General features: G+C 42.6%; 1 protein-coding gene and 1 long non-coding RNA gene across 4 annotated transcripts in view; both read left to right on the top strand.

Annotated features, from left to right (window-relative positions):
* Window positions 1-17,129, top strand: part of LOC134603105 (uncharacterized) — a 741,779-nt gene that overhangs the window by 673,266 nt on the left and 51,384 nt on the right. The gene's annotated exons all lie outside the window — the stretch shown is intronic.
* Window positions 1-17,129, top strand: part of LCTL (lactase like) — a 30,522-nt gene that overhangs the window by 12,134 nt on the left and 1,259 nt on the right. For 2 of the 3 annotated variants that reach the window (XM_063448749.1, XM_063448751.1), the window contains 5 exons: window positions 6,097-6,371; window positions 8,922-9,048; window positions 9,713-9,912; window positions 11,048-11,111; window positions 13,909-13,953. In XM_063448749.1, coding sequence (XP_063304819.1) covers window positions 6,097-6,371; window positions 8,922-9,048; window positions 9,713-9,912; window positions 11,048-11,111; window positions 13,909-13,953 — 711 coding nt within the window. Of the gene's footprint in view, window positions 1-6,096; window positions 6,372-8,921; window positions 9,049-9,712; window positions 9,913-11,047; window positions 11,112-11,377; window positions 11,584-13,908; window positions 13,954-17,129 lie in introns of those variants that run through there. The other variant, XM_063448750.1, reaches the window with a different exon arrangement.

The raw sequence follows: 17,129 nt of genomic DNA on the forward strand, positions 1-17,129 counted from the left end.
CTGATCATGATTTCATTTTGGAATGAGCAAGCATTTCTGTAATGATGTTAGAAAAAAAAATGACAGCACACCTGACACTTAAAAAACAAACAAACAACATTTTGCTTTAAAGGAATATTGCATTGGGAGCACAAACGTATTCCTCATGCTGTAGTGTCCTAGTCATTGTTTAGATATCCGGCCCCCCTGTCTAAGGTAACAAAAAGGTAGTTTTACTTGCCTTTCAGCCTGCACCACACTGGTCTCTGTCTTACTGGTCCTGCCTCCTTGGCTGAGCTAATCAACCAGGAATGAATTCAGACGCTACTGCACATGTGAGGCTAATTGCCATGATGCACCAATCACCATGTTGTCTTAGAGTTGCATTAAATTAATGCATCATTATGGGGAGATTTCAGTGTCTCCATGCAGAGCTTGGAGATCTTTGCAGGACCTCTTCGAGGAAGTACCTCTAGTGACTGTCAGCATTATAGCGACTAAAGGTGGACTTAGGCTGCAATGTAAACACTGTCTTTGCTCTGAAAAGGCAACAGTTAAAACTCTAAGAATTTAGGGACAGAGTATAGTCCTCAGAACCACTACATTAAATGGACACTCCAGACACCCTAAGCACGTCTCTAAAATAACCTTGTTACACCCCTCTGGCGGTCAATCAAGACAACCAGTCATGTTACTTCTTGGTTTGTCAGTTAGCCCAAGAGTCAGGAAATTGCTCAGAACACTTGACTTGCAAAGACTTCTTATTGAGCTGCATTGGAATGCCACAGAAAGCCTGGGCAGGATTAGAAGGGGAGGGCTTGCAAAGGCGTCTGACAACAGATCTGCATCTTTTGTAAGCTGCTTTTACATATACCCTTAATAAAAAAATGCATTATTAAATGCATGCATGCATGTTTTCATTGGAGGATATCTAATAAATTATTATTATGGTTGTGGTATATAGTGTCCCTTTAAATTTCCAGCTAGGGTGTGGGTTAGGCTCGGACCAAGATATACGGTTATGGTCTAATCTGGTGTTATGAGATGCGGCTCCTGACTACCCTAATTACCGTCCTTCATTTGAGGACCCCCACTAAGGTTGGTTCCTGGCCGATATTTGGGCATCGAGTTGGGAAAGCTGGCCGGAAATCTCGGGGAGTGGCTTCCTGGGTCCACAGCACATACAATGTACTCACGAATACACCCCACTCACGAATCGGCCTGGATGGTTTGCTACCTCAACCGAACTTCCACTAACGGAAAACTATGCAATGACCTTTTAGCTTTTTTTTTTATATAATACACTCAGATATCTACGAATGAAGAAGTTTGGAAGTTAATATGTGTTATGATAGGACAAAATGACATGCTTTAATGTACACAACAAGGGTCACCGCAGACTAGCCCCCAGATATTGGGGGGTCGGGCAGAGCAAACTGAATAGCCAGGCAGTAAGGGACGCAAACAAGCAGGACGGGGATGGGAGACAGGATACCGACATGGGGGACACCACAACCTATTTATTGTGTACTGTATATGATATGTCCCACATAGATAATAACACAAGAAAACCAATATGAGGTATCAACAACCAGGGGGTGGGAAAGAAGAGTAAAAGAGGGGAGGGCAGAAAATGGGGGGGAGGGGGAAATAGGGGGGTCTGGCATTAGCATTGGAGAGGCAATGGAAATAGGGGCTGTTGCTGCCATACCACACCCTATACTAATGGGCGATGGGAAATAGCTAGATGTTGGACCCACCCTCTCTTGTAATATACTAAGCCTAACCCAACGTGACAAGAGTGGTGGTAGGCGCCAACGATTGGATGGGCGGATCGTACATATTAGGATGACGGACGCGTGAGAGGGCGGGGGGCAACTGTCTCCATACAATGCAACAAGGAAGCTGAGTGGGGTCCCAACAAGGGATGGGTAGTTTAGGGGGAGTAGGGGGGGAGGTCTGTGGGATCAGCAACGCACCTATTTTGATACACAATGAGGGGTCTCAATAGGGACGGCTATGGTATGTGAGGGCTACGGATAAACAGGTGGGGGCGGTAACAGGTGGAGGTACGGAAGGCCCTGGTTGCGAGATAGAGGGTGGGGATTGACTAGTTTAAACTAATGTTTGTTTTTTCCATTGTTAGCATACTTGTTTTATATCTGTCTATTCATGCCATACGGCGCTACTATAACTGTGGAAACTGCAATAAGGGGGCAAATGGTGGAGCGTACAGAACACAATAGTTCTGGGGATCCTCACATACCGGTCTGGTTACCGAAACGAATCCCTAGTGACTCTCGTCGTAGCATAAGACCCATTCCTTTAAAGGGGGATTTTATGGGGCATTTCAGGCCCCATTGGAGATATCCCCGTTGAGGTCTTTCACCTCTTTTCTTTTCTACTCTGTCCTTTTCTTTACCCCCCACATCTCATTACCTATACCTCCACAAGGGAGGGGACCTGCTCATTCCCTGACCCATCAGAGTTAGAGAGGGACATTGGGAAGTACTAAAACTGCTCCTTCCTTCTAGGTTAACTCGGCTATACTCTTCTCCCCTGGGGTCTGCCTGGCGGGTCTCTTACAAATGGTTCTGAAGGAAGGGAGGGGGCACAAATATCCGAGCCTTCACTCTTGCTTATTGGCATCTCTCTTCACTCCTTGCTTCGCTGATCTTTATTTCCTCCACACCCCTTACTCTTCAAATTTCTAGTCCACACCAGGGGACCGGGCCACTCGGGGTCCTTTCAACTTGGGACGGGAGGCTGAGAGAGTTGGTGGAATGTCCTTCACATTTGCTGAACGTGGTTCGGGAATCACCATGACATATCGTCACACCCCCCTGTATGTCCTTACTCTCAACTGTAGGGGACTAAATAGCCCAGAACACACCTGCTACAGGAACTGAAGAAGACACATGTCTCAGTGGCCATGCTACAGGAAACACATTTCCTGGAAGGCTCGGGTCCGAAACTCCAAAACAGACACTACCCTATTAACTATTTTAGCAACCATCCCTCCACACGCAAAGCAGGTGTCACCATCCTCATTGCCACAAACCTGGAGCTTCGAGAACTAGATAGAATGGTAGACACACAGGGACGTTTCCTTTTCCTTTTTTTTTTAAGGGCGTCCTAGCCGATAAGGTGTACACGTTGGCTTCCCTATATGTAACCAACACAAGACAAGCTAAATTTATTCGGGCGACGTTGAATAAATTAGGGGGATCCTAGGAGGGGACTTCCATGCTCCCCTAGATTCCCTGCTCGACTCCTCATTGGGTGCATATCCCAGATAAACATTCACTCCATCCGTAGATTGTTGGGCGAAATGGGTCTGATGGATTGTTGGAGGACACCCTGACACCAAGGACATCACACATTACTCTGCCCTCCATGACCGCTATTACCACATGTACTATCTCTTCATTCAACAGACAGGTCTTTCTCGACTGCTAAAAGCCACTATTGGACCAGCCACATGGTCGGATCATGAGTCGGTCGGTATAGAGCTGGGATCACCTCTATACCGACCAGCCGTATGGACCTGGTGACTAAACAAAACCTTACTTTTAGATCCTGAGGTACTGGAAAAAATATCCCAAGCTCTGGATCTTTACAGCGGAGATGTCCCCGATATCGATTTGGGAAGCTCACAAAAGTGTCATACGTGGTACGCTCATACGCATCACCACCCACAAAAAGAAAGCGGCAATGGAGGAGATGGCTGACGTTTATAAAACCTTTCAGAAATTGGAACTACAACACAAGCGGACCTAACTGATGGGAGTTTATGATGATTTGATGCAAGCTAGGCGGTGGCTGAAAGACCTCCTCTTGCGTACATATCATTGCTCACTGCAACATTCCAAGGCCTTCTTTTTTACTCATGCAAACAAGGGGGGCAAATTCCTGGCACGCCTTTTGAAGGACAATACTCCCCAAACGCAGACAACCTGTACAACTCACACGCAGACGGGAGGAATGCTCAGGTCTGGGCCGAACCTACACAAGTTAATGATTACCTACATCAAAAAGTTATGAAAATGGTGAGCCCCGAAGCCATGACCATACTCAAGGCTCAGATCAATGCAGAGGAACTAGCTACAGCCTTGAAAAGTACCAAAACCGGCACAGCAGCAGGGCCTCATGGATATTCCACGGGCTACTACAAGAACTTCTCCACTATTCTTATATCGTGGCTGATGAAAGCACCAAACGCAGAGGCGGAGGGGGGTAACTTCGGGGCAGAGTCCCTAGCTGCGACCACTACGGTATTACCCAAACCTGGGAAAGATCCTGTGAACTGCAGCAGCTACCACCCGATCTCACTGTTGAATGTCGACACTAAGTTGTTTACAAAGGTCTTGGCCATTAGACTTCAAACTGTCTTGCCGACCCTAATACACACCGATCAGACGGGATTCATCCCTAGATGGGAAGCGCGAGATAGCACCTTACGACTCTTCTCCATCCAACAACATGCTAGAAAACTACGGAAACGCCTCTTACTACTCTCAACAGACGCTGAGAAAGCTTTTGACTGAGTTAACTGGTCATGGAAGATGGGGATGGGGCAGAGAGTGCTTACCTGCGTTGCCACCCTGTACAAAAATCCACAGAATTTTCCCGACGACCCCTCTGACCTGCTGGAGGTGTCAGGCGGACAATGATGTATCTGTGGTTGGAATGTCGAAGGATTACGCCCTACTAGAAACAGGTGAAAGCGGACGTGCAATCAATCGTGGGTGACACAATCGAATGGTCGGCCGAACTTGCCTTTGTCAGGGTACCTGTGGTCTCTACCTCCGAAAGAGGTAGAGACTTAGCCGTTCCTCCATCCAGACGGTCTGATGGCTCCCTTCCTCGCGGTCTATCCGGTCATGTTAAGCCGGCCGCGAGGGAGTGACTGCCTTTTACAGCATCACGACCGGAAGTCGACGGCAGGACACTACCCAGAACGACCTGTCAGTCAATTGCTGCAGGACCAATCAGGACGCCTCGGAGGCGTGGTTACTTTCCTGAACAAGGTATTTAACGGAGCTTCTTTCTTTAGCTCATTGCCCTGTCGTGGTTCTAGCTTGTTCTAGTCACTCAGTGCTTGTATTCTGCTTATTCCTTTTGGTTTTGACCCGGCTTGTTTATTCTACTCTGCTTACCTCTGTACCCTTGATTCGGCTTGTCTCTCGCTCACCTGTCTTCTGTTACCCTCGACCTCGGCTTGTCTTTGACCATTCTCTACAGTACTACTTACGTTAGTCCGGCCATTCTAAGGTCCGGTATACGTATCTGGCTACTGTTTGTACGCTGCGTGTTGGATCCCTGTCCCGATCCTGACAGCCTTACTACATATCTCCTCACAATCTACCTCCCGATACAGAAAATCTATTTTACGCCACCTTCTATAAACGGCTAAGTTTCTCATACCAGATTATTGGAAGCAGCCTGAGATCCCTAATAAGAAAGAGTGGATTTACAGAGTCGAAGACATTCAGGCAGCGGAGGCGCTCCATGCCTCGCTGGTGGGGAGAGGGAACAAACACGCGGAGGCATGGCAGCTATGGTTTGTGTTTAGGGCAGGTACTTAGCAGGGTAACACAAACCCCAACGCGGGGAAGAGACACAGGGAGGACTCGATATCCTTGAATGTGGACTTTTCCTTTCTTTTCTTTCCTTCTACTTATTTCTAAACCTAACCTTCTTTAACTTCCCTCATTTCACACTGGTGACCCACCACTATTCTGCTAGATGCCTGAAAGGTGTCAACACCTGAAATAGAAGAGGAACACCTGGAAACAAACCTCTCTTATTTATAGCTGCTCAAAAGCTTTATCTTCTGTTATTTACACACCACTCCCAAGGAATAGCCTCAAGGGAGATACACTGGTCTGTAAACGACAAGTATTGCAGCAAACGTAGGCATCATTCCTGTTACTGTTACTGCTGCAATGCCTGCATGCCTACCTTATTTTCTGCTCACGTCCTTTTTTCTTTCAAAAAAAATATAAAGATTTACACCCCAAAATTTTTTTTTAAAGTGTATATAAAGAGCATTTACTTGAAATAGTTCAATATAATGCATCACTAGTTTTTAACATTTTTTTTTCTATCTTTCAGGCCAGAAAAGTGCTCAGCAAGGTCTGGGTGTGTCACGACTACCCACCTTTACCTCTCAGGAGAAGAGTTACATCAAGGGCACATGTGATTTCCTAGGAGTTGGCCACTTCACAACAAGATACATCACAAACAGGAACTTTCCAGCCACTCAGGGTCCAAGCTACTTCACTGATCGAGACTTAACAGAGCTGGTGGACCCGAAGTGGCCTGAGCCAGAGTCTAAGTGGCTTTATTCTGTTCCTTGGGGCTTTCGGAGATTGCTTAATTTTGTGAAGGTAACTAGCAAAAGGACCTATGCAATATATCCACACAATAATATGGACATGAGAAAAATGCAAGAATAAAATAAGCAAATACAACTGAAGTAATGTGTGTCAAATTTAGTGTATAGACATATAAGATAAGTAATTGGAGCTGTAAAAGCAGAAGATGTTTAAAGAAATAAAAGGGTTACAAAATTCATAGTGAACTGTGGTGACTAAAGCATGTATTGTCTCATTTCAGCACTAAACATGATTAACCCCTTAAGGACACATGACATGTGTGACATGTCAAAATTCCCTTTTATTCCAGAAGTTTGGTCCTTAAGGGGTTAAGAAGACTTTCTGGATGATGTAATTTGATGTGTATACTGCAAGCAGAAGACGATAAAAAAGGAAAAATTAGTTTATTAGTAAAAGATTTAAATAAAATGGGGTGGGGGGGTGGGGGGGTATTGCGGAGCCAACAAGCTAGCTGAAAGACGCATGCTAAACCAGCTCCTGCTGATTCTTGTGATTTCCACAATTTTGGGCTACTCTGAGCTCTTGAAAACGGCATACAAAGTTGTCTGAGTCATCAGAGCACCATACGGAAACTCTCCCCCGAAAATCTCGAGGGCACAGTGAGGGTCAAACTAGTGATATTGGCCTGCTTCTGTCTCAACCACGAAGATGGTGGAACTCGAGCTTGACTCGCTCCAAGGCTCGATCTTAGCCTCAGAAGACAAGGGCATCGACCTACTAAAGGCACCATCCCTGCCCTGCAGAAACCAGGTGCAGCCCCAGAGGTAGCCTGAACCCCCACTGACCTCCAAAACTGACCTCACCACCATGGTCATAGATCTTAAGGCCACCTTCTCCTTGGAATTAGCAGTGCTCCGGGAGGATCTGGGCACACTGACAGGAAGGATTAAAGGGACACTATAGTCACCCAGACCACTTCAGCTCAATGAAGTGGTCTGGGTGCCAGGTCCCTCAGGTTTTAACCCTTCACATGTAAACATAACAGTTTCAGAGAAACTATGTTTGCATTTGGGGTTAATCCAGGTTAATTTTGCATCCATCTCGCAGAGCATCCATAGGAAAGCATTGAGAACTTGCTGCGCATGCACATTCGGCTCCAGTGATGTCGGACGGAGAGGAGAGGTAACCAGCGCCAAGGGAGCCCGGCGCTGGATTAAGGTAAGCTGCTGAAGGGGTTTTAACCCCTTCAGCGCCACAGGTGGGAGACCCTGAGGGTGGGGGTACCCACAGGGCACTATTGTGTCAGGAAAACCGCGTTGTTTTACTTACACGCTAGTGATCCTTTAACGCTACAGAGGAAGAGGTACATACTCTGCGAACCAGGCAAGATTCCTCATCAGCGCACTTACAAGAACTTGCCACCACCTGTACACAATTCCGCTCTAGAGTCGGGCAGCTGGAGGATAACGCACTGCAACGCAGCTTGGAGGTACGGGGGATACCCAACAACATTGACGCGGCTGAACTGCCACAATTTGTTTGGAGGCTGCACACTGAAAGGGGTGACATCCCGCTTAAGGGCAGCTTCTATCACCTACAGATGGGGATACCCCAAGGCCCCTTTTGGCTGAGAAAGACGGCCGGCGCTATCGGTTGACATCCCTGTCAGAAGCAGACACCTTCATAAAGTCTCTGGGACTCCCAGCGTTTACCACTGGCAACTCTGTTGGGCCAGTTCACCAATGGGACATTGCGAATATCGCAGAGTTCACGCCAGCAGACACCTCAGCCCCAGAATGAACTCTCAATTTACCTTAGTTGTGGCTCACCCAATTAGCCTAATTTACATTTCTTAGATGATGTTTAAAGTATAACTGGTCCATATTTTTTTTCATTCTGCAAGGTGTTTTTATTGAGCAATCGTTATAACAGGTACCTAAATTGGTTAATTTTGCATAGCCCCAAGTTTATGCATTGGGGCACCTCCCGCCTGCCCCCAAAGCTCTGGGGAAGGAACCTCTCACTGCTGAGATGTAATCTCATGCCTTGTGCAGGCAACATTTACTGAGGAACCTCTCAGTAGACCAGCTACTCAGGTATGGTACTGACCCCACTCTATTGGTCCCATACAATTTTGGACCCTCGTAATGTTCCTTATTGTTAGAAACATCCATTAGTCTACCCTTGTATGTGCTGAATAGTAAGGTTTTTTGTTTTTATATCACTTAATGTTTTCTCCCCTGACACGCAAGTCAGAACCAGACCATTTATTTTATATATATATATAAAAAAAAAAAAAAAACAGCCTTAACCTGCTCTTGGTGATAATTACCACACTGTCATGTAGCATTGTCGTGCAATTGAAATGCCTTTTACTTACCTTCTGTGTTACAAGTTATCTGCATGAGATTTTATCACTGATGCTCAATTGTCATCTAAATCACTCTTACCTTAATGAAAATAGATTGGCTAAATAAATAAATAAAATGGACACATTCACTCTGTGAAGTGGGTGGAATTAGATACATATTCTAATTATGTTTTAATTTAATTATTTAGAAACTATAATAATCTCACAAGTGATAATTATGCTTTTGACAGACTCATTACGGAAACCCAATGGTGTTTGTTACAGAGAATGGAATGTCTGAGAAAATGCATTGTGCACAGTTATGTGATGAATGGAGGATCCAGTATCTCAAAGGTTACACCAACGAAATGCTAAAAGGTGAGTGCAATTCACAAGTAAATATTGTACCACTTGTCTTTCAATTTTAGAGTCACAGTAGTAGGGCCTTACCACCATAGCTCAAATACCATCTTCACTCAGACCGAGTAATTTATTATCCTTTAACAATTCTAATATCAAAATCATCAGGTCTTAAGGAATACTCGTAGGCAGTAGATTTGATCTTTTTTTTTTATCGCTGTGCATTATCCTCTATCTACTGTAAGACTGTATTTCTACTTGTATTTTAATATTTGAAAACCCTATCAGAAACCATATAATCTGTGAGAAAAAAAATCCTCCAAATATTTAAAGAGCGAATAAATAAATAAAAAAAATATATTTTTGTGTAAATTGACATAACTCTAATTTTTATGTATCTAACCGTAGTGACCTGGAAAATCAAGGCCTTTTTCCGATAACTCTCCTGCAGAGTACCAAGAAACCTACACATTGTCCAAGTGTTTGTTACATGTTATGCTGTCACTGTAAGCATGTTAAAGCTTTGAATGGTTAGACATAGTAATTCATGACCTAGAAGAATGGTTTGTTGAACGTTGATCTCGTTATTTAAATGTAGCAATTGTGTAGTACCCCAATGTCAAATACACAAGGAATCAATATAGTTTTCTGCACTGGGTTAATTGCATTTCTCCTTTGACAGCTATGAAGGACGGTGTTAATGTTCAAGGCTACACAGCCTGGTCTCTCATGGATAAATTTGAGTGGGATGAAGGCTTCTCAGAAAGATTTGGACTATATTATGTTGAATTTAGAAACAAAAACAAGCCTCGCTACCCAAAGGCATCTGTCCAGTTCTACAAGAAGTTGATTAGTGCCAATGGCTTTCCTAATGTCCGAGAGGTAAGCTTGGAAGAACGAATGAACATGTAACAGGTTATACTAAACCTGGGGTTAAGTTGACAAGGGAATTGCAAAAATTGGGCTCCAGTGCCTGAATCTGAAACATTTTCCAGCTAAACTACTAGGGTCTAAATGTTTGTAATTCCCTGGTCAATTGTCCAAAATTCTGAGTTTGTCCAACTTTTCTCTCGACCTGTTATTAAGTTACATCTGGTAACATGAAATTGTAATAGGAAATCATTAGCAGGAAAGATACGGTGATAGGTTCAAGTCTGCAACATGTATCACATAGCAGAATCCATTTCATTGTTCACAAAATACAAAGTAACGTCACATGACATTTGTTCACTAAACTGAACGCTTGCCCCTTCCTTAGCCCCCTTAACCCCTTGAGGACACATGACATGTGTGACACGTCATGATTCCCTTTTATTCCAGAAGTTTGGTCCGTAAGGGGTTAAAGCATAAAAAACTCACCTTATTTCCAGCGCCGTGTGGGTCTGCCGGCATTGAGCCCGCCCCCTTCGTGACATCATCAGAGTTGCCCATTTTTAGCCAATCCAATGCTTTCCCATGGGGAAAGCAAAGGATTGGCTAAAATTGGCAAGGTGGCTGTTTTGGCCAATCAGAACCTCCTCATAGAGACGCATTGAATCAATGCATCTCTAAGAGGAAACTTCAGCGTCTCCATGCAGAGCGTGGGGACGCTGAAAGGCAGAGCTGCTTACTGTGCAGCACTAAGCCAGGAAGCACCTCCAGGGGGCATCTGAGGAGTGGCCACTTGGAGGTGTCTCTAGGGGCAATGTAAACACTGCATTTCCTCTGAAAAGGCAGTGTGCATGAAAATGCCTGAAGGCAATGATTATACTCACCAGAACAACTACATTATTTTGTTTATTCACAGACAAAATCGTTATTAAAAAGGTACTAATTACCATTGTCTTTGCATGAGTTTATAAAACTGTGTGGAAGTACTGGACACCTAACAGTCCATAGGGTGCCAAAATGTACAATCCAGCATACAATATCTAAACACTGAAATATAAGGTATTATTATAGCAAGCATTCTCCTCCGTGCTGTGCTTGCTGAATATCAAATCATATCATGACAGTGAGTTTTGTTTAATTGTGACAGGTGGAAAAATGGCATCGCATTTCTACCGAGTCCTGTTCTACTATCAACCAGCTCCTGGCAGCAGGTAACTAGAAACTGACACACTAGTTGAATGTTTGCAGTGTAACTAATCTGGTTTGTAGGGCAAATGATGAAAAACAAAATCTATAATCTGATTGGAAGCAAAGACCAAAATTAGCCTTTTCAATTAGCCAAAACACTGAAGATAACCTAAAAATAAATTGACATAAACATTCTATTTAATATGCCCTCTTGCCATCTAATAATTTCTAAGTTACTGATATCAGAGGGTCTAGTAGTACATAATTTTTCTTTGTTTGCCCTCTGCAGCCACAAGACTAACCCCAAGAGATAATGCTAAGGCACAAGTGGCAAAGGTTTGGCCCCTTCATGATGAAGTATAAGGACTTAGATGGAGAAAGCTATGGGAAAACGGGACACTGGACAGTAACATTTACGTAACTCTCTTTTCTGAATGTGAATTGAATAGACTGTCTACATACTTTAAGCTTACCCCAATTAACCACACAGGAAATATACACACGTTGACAGATGTATAGAAATCTAAAATTAGATGTTTCTCATACAATACATTTTTTTAAACAAACGAAAAAAAGGAATAGACATTTTGCACAGTAAAGTGAAGTGAAAAGCCATGCAGCAAGTAATATTTCAAATAAATATATAATGCCATTGCTTATTAAATGGGCCCATAGACAGTGGTGAAATCTTATCTATGTGTTAATAATAATGAAAAAAATATATATTTATTCTATCAATTAAACAGCATGAATATACATCAAATTGTCCTAACAGGAATCAAATGAGGCAATTTTGAATTTGCTTCCTATGTAATGTGACCATTCAGCTCCATATAAAAATGGCTTTATATAATAGACATTGTCAAACATAAAATGTTCCTATTCTTTAGTATACTATACATCTTTACAGGCATTTATTCACTAGAAATGATGTTACAATGATATAATATCTCACACATGGATGATTATATATAGACATTTATTCACAGAATAAAAAATAAACCCCAAAAAGTATTTCTCTGGCAGTTTTCACTCTTTATTGGATTTTGCTGTGATTAAGATGTGGCTGGGTGCTCCTATCCAATTGCTGACTAAAGAAACAGATGACTTACACTGAAATGCATGGGAGCCAGTTGCAGCTGTACTGTGCATGTGTGAATATCTTTCATTGATTTCAGTGGGGCAACTCTTCAGCATGCAGAGTAATAAGCATGCTTTCTAGAGAAAGTGGGGTAAAAATACACATTTTCCACTACTCTTATACATTTATTAACGAGTAACGCAAGTTTGAAATGCTTATTCTAAGATACTCTACATTTTGCATGGAAAAAAAGGAAATGTAATATCAAAATAAATTAATATTATTACTATTTATTAAGCACCAACAAATTCCACAGCACTGTACAATGGGTGGACTAACAGACACTTATTTGTAACCAGACTAGTTGGACACACAGGAACAGAGGGGTAGAGGGCCTTGCTCAATGAGCTTACATGCTAGAAGGAGTGGGGTATAGTGACACAAAAGGTAAGGGTTGGGTAGGGTAGAAAATTAGGTTGCTAGGATAGTATTCACTGAGGGCTTAGAGTTTTGTTTTGATGACAGTTACAGGAGAGGAATCAGGGTGCTGGCAGAGAATGCTGTTCACAGTTTAATTGATATGCCTGCCTGAAGAAGTATGTTTTTAAAGATTTTTTTGAAGTAGTGGAGACTGGAAGGGCATTTCAAAGGAATGGTGCAGCCCTAGAAAAGTCATTAGAGGTAGGAGTGCAAACAGAGGTTAGACGTAGGTTTTCTGCAGAGCGTAGGGGCCTAGATGGGACATATTTGTGTATTTGTGAGGATAAGTAGGTTGGAGCAGCATTGTGTAGAGATTTGTAAGAAAGTACCAGGATCTTAAATTGGGCCCTATATCTTATGGGAAGCCAATCTAGGGACTGAGGCACGGGCGGACAGGAGGATGAGCCTCGCCGCCGCATTCATCATAGACTGTAATGGGGCAAGTTGGGAACACGTAAGACCGCAGAGAATCGGATTACAGTAGTCAAGGCAAGAGAGGACAGCGGCATGTACAAGTACCTTAGCTGCATCAGGTGTTAAATAGAGGCGGATGTGTGCTATGTTTTCGAGATGGTAGCGGCAGGATTTGGACATAAATTTGCGTGTTATGCGCATAGAAATTATACTGGAAGCCGAAGGAGCTGATGCGTTTACCAAGGGAGGCAGTATAGATAGAGAACAATAGGGGACCAAGGACAGACCCTTGGGGAACACCAACAGAGAGGGGTTGGGAAGAAGAGGCAAAGCCAGAGAAATAAACAAGAAACGAGTGCTGGGAGAGGTAGGAAGAGCATGCGGTATCTCAAAGACTGAGATTACATAGGATGAGAAGAAGTGGTTGATGATTAACAGGGACAAAAGCAGCAGAAAGGTCAAGGATAGTTTGATATGGGCAAGCCCAGCTCCAAGCCATCAACAATGCTTGAACCTCTCAATTCCCCTATAACAAGTGTGTCCAACCTAGGCACTCCAGGGGCTGAAAGACTAGAGAATTAAGTCCAACAATAGCTGTTAACTGCCAGAGAATTATGTGAATTGGGAGGCAAAAGTTTAAGACATGTGGTCTATACTGTTCTAATACAGCCCTTCTCTGATTCCTTGTTGTGTGGAGCTATTTTACCTATAACACACTGAACTGGACTGATGTGGATCTATCAATCCTGGATCTCAGGACTTTCATTAAACTCAAATTACTTCAAAATGTCATATACCTCCATTTCTGTCTGTCTTGTTTTTCTTTAAAAAAAAATAAAAATCAGAAGAACAGAGGAATACGGCTGCAAATATACTGCGGCTTATTCATGGTAAGATATTTTTCAGAAAGAGTATAAATAATGTGTTTAATTCTTTTATGGTCATCTACTAAGGTGAGTTTTTTGTGAACTCTAAATAAATTCCAGATGTTACGTCAAAATAGCGGAGTCGAGGAAAAAACCCAAAACCCTCCAAGTCTGCTTTGTTTTATATTATGCTATTTCGGTCTAAAATTGGAACTTCACATTTAGTTCACACCTTAGTGCATAACCCAGTTTGTTGTGAAATATGATTCAATTTCATGGAGGCATCATTAACCTAACCTATCAGTTCAATAAACTTTCTTCAAGGCTGTTTTTGCTAATTAGATATACTTAGCATTTAAGAAGAATCTCTAACCAATTCTTTATGTGCAAACATGTTAAGAGTATGTTGTTAATCAAGTAATGTGTAAACATTTGACAATTGGGTGCTTTTATTTAAACAACAAAATTGTAAAATAGTTTCATCCATATAAACTATGGAATGTACAGTTAATGCATAAAAACAGGATAAAACAGCAATTGTGTTTATAGACTGCTTTTTAGGGATAACAAATGTCTGTAGATATACATTATTTTCTATATGTGTGTATATTCATTGCAGAAACATTGGGGAAGTATAAAGCAACATATATTGCACTGTATCCCTGGCAGGTGAGGGCCAGAAAAACCCACCTATATAATACAAAGTTTGGCTGACTTATCACCAACAATGAAAATGAATACCAAAGACATATATATAGGGTTTGAAAAATGTAATTGAAACTGCACATCATTCATATAACACAATATCTCCCCTACACATGTAAACTGATATCTAATTCCTGAAGCACCGAAACAGCATAAAGGCATTTTAAGCCCATTCCTCTAGTCTTTCTCCAAAAGAGTAACTGGTAGAGTATATTGACAACTTTGTCAAAGTCGTAATAATTTAAGGGAAACATTCTGAATATCAAAAGGCTTAATAATAGAAGGTTTGCTTATGAAATTACTATGTTCTTGACCAATTGTGAAAATTCATTTTACAACCAGAATGGAAGGTTTAAAATTAAGAATGTTACCTTACTAATGTTACATGTATATGTTCTTATTTGGTATGACAATATGTTTATACTTATCACGCTACATTGTATTTCTGTAATTAAAGAAAAACAAAATAAAAATTAAATGAAAAAAAAAAAATAATAGAAGAAGGTTTTAGAACCAAGCTTCTGGAATAAAAGGACCAAGCTTCTGGAATAAAAAGGAATCATGACATGTCACACACGTCATGTGTCCTTAAGGGGTTACTTTTTTTTTTGTGCAGGTAGGTACAGGTCGTCATCAAACGCCACAACAGCATACATAAAGATATACAGGTGATACAGTGGCATGGGTAGTTGCACATTTTTGTTATACATAAACAAGCTGAACTTAACTGATGAATCTCCATAGTAAATTCAGTATGTATGTGTAGTTTATAACATGCTAGTCAGGTACATCTAGGTTGCGTGAGCATATGGTAGTTTGCCATCTTTTAAGCAGGTCTAGACAAATGAAATATAATTATAAACACTCAGACAGTAAAGGTAAAAGCAAGCTGAGTAGGCCTATAGCTAGTAATCTCATGTGGTCTAAAAGAGAATGCATGCATGTAGCAGAGAAGTTGATTAGTGTGAGTGGCATCTCTATGTGTAGATTAAATGTAGCATCAGGTTAAATGAACACAAGGAGTAACTTTAGGCCACAGTGTGGAAATACTACTTCTAAAAATGTAGCTGCTTCAGACGGGGTTGAACGGTAAGCTAGCTTCTGCAGAAATCAGTGTGGCTCAAGTGCCCAGTGTGGAGCAGAATAACGGTACTTGTCAGCGGTCATCCGATTCCCATGTTGATGCTCTGCACGGTTCTCACTAGGTGATTGATGAGGGTAGCAGAGTGGTGGGAGCAAGGGGAGGCATCCTTCCAGCCCCAGGCGCTTGTTAAAGCCTGCATCTTCAAGCCGTGGTCTCTGTGGCTCCGAAAGTCCCTGACATTCTCCCATATGAGGAAACAGGAGGCAGTGTTCGTCTTGCGCCGCCAGCGACATTTTGCCTTCTGTCTGTGTGGTTTATGCACGGGGCCTAGGCCCCTTGTGGCTTTCGGCCCAGGTTCCCCCTGATGAGCCTGTGTGTTGGGTGAAACGCGCGTCGGGGCTCATGACACTGATCTGACTTGGTGTGATCTGATAACACTAGGTGTGCTACTATATACCTAGCCACCTCAGCTACGCTTACGTTCCTTCTTCTTACCGTACTGAAGTTGGATCAATAGACTACAGCCGTCTAAGACTCCTATTGCCACTCTGTTCTAATTTAGCCTAGCACCGTTAGCACTATAGACAGGTGCCCTCGAAGGCACAGATTAGGGCATTTGCTATTTTACAACAGATAGTTATTCGAGATTTCTCTTTAGTCGTAGGTGCCCTTGAAGGCACAGCTTAAGGTTCTCTCACTATCTCACTGGGTGCTCCACAAAGGGGCACTACCTTACTGTCTCCTTAACGGTGCTACTGAGACACCTCACCTGGAATAGGGTGACTCTACCTGGCTTTAAACAGACTGCGCAATAATTTTAAATTTATTGATAAGGGGCACACACTTCTGTTTACTCTCCTCTCTCAGTTACTGAAACCGTTACTTACACGGGTAATTGACGACGGGTAACAGTGCTACCCTTGTTATTAATGCCAGTTGTTGGCGACTAGTGGATCTCGTCCACAGTGTAACGGACCAAAGCATTTAAACGCATGACTGTCACAGGCTAATTTACGTTTAGTTATTGTGTGACTCACGGTCCATATATAGGACCGAAGACATTTAAACGCATGACTGACACAGGCTGACTGACGTCTAAGCTACTGTGCTGTTCCCGGTCCATACACCGTATACTGTACACACAGCACCCCTGCGCAAGGACGTATCCAGACACTATTGCGATCATTACTAATCATATTGATCACCGTCCTGACGCTCGGCTGTGCCACTGACTAAACCAGTAACATTAGATACTTTGTGTATATACTAGCGACCTCCGTTTGTATCGGAGTTGTCCATGTACCAGGTGTACTACGTTTATTTAGACCTAGAGGTTACAATAAGACGACTAATTGACTATTAGCTACTCTATTACCTCCAGGCTTAGACCTTTCGGTTTAATACACCCTGC

Source organism: Pelobates fuscus, chromosome 3 (genome assembly GCF_036172605.1).
Source record: "Pelobates fuscus isolate aPelFus1 chromosome 3, aPelFus1.pri, whole genome shotgun sequence".
Taxonomy (NCBI): Eukaryota; Metazoa; Chordata; class Amphibia; order Anura; family Pelobatidae; genus Pelobates; species Pelobates fuscus.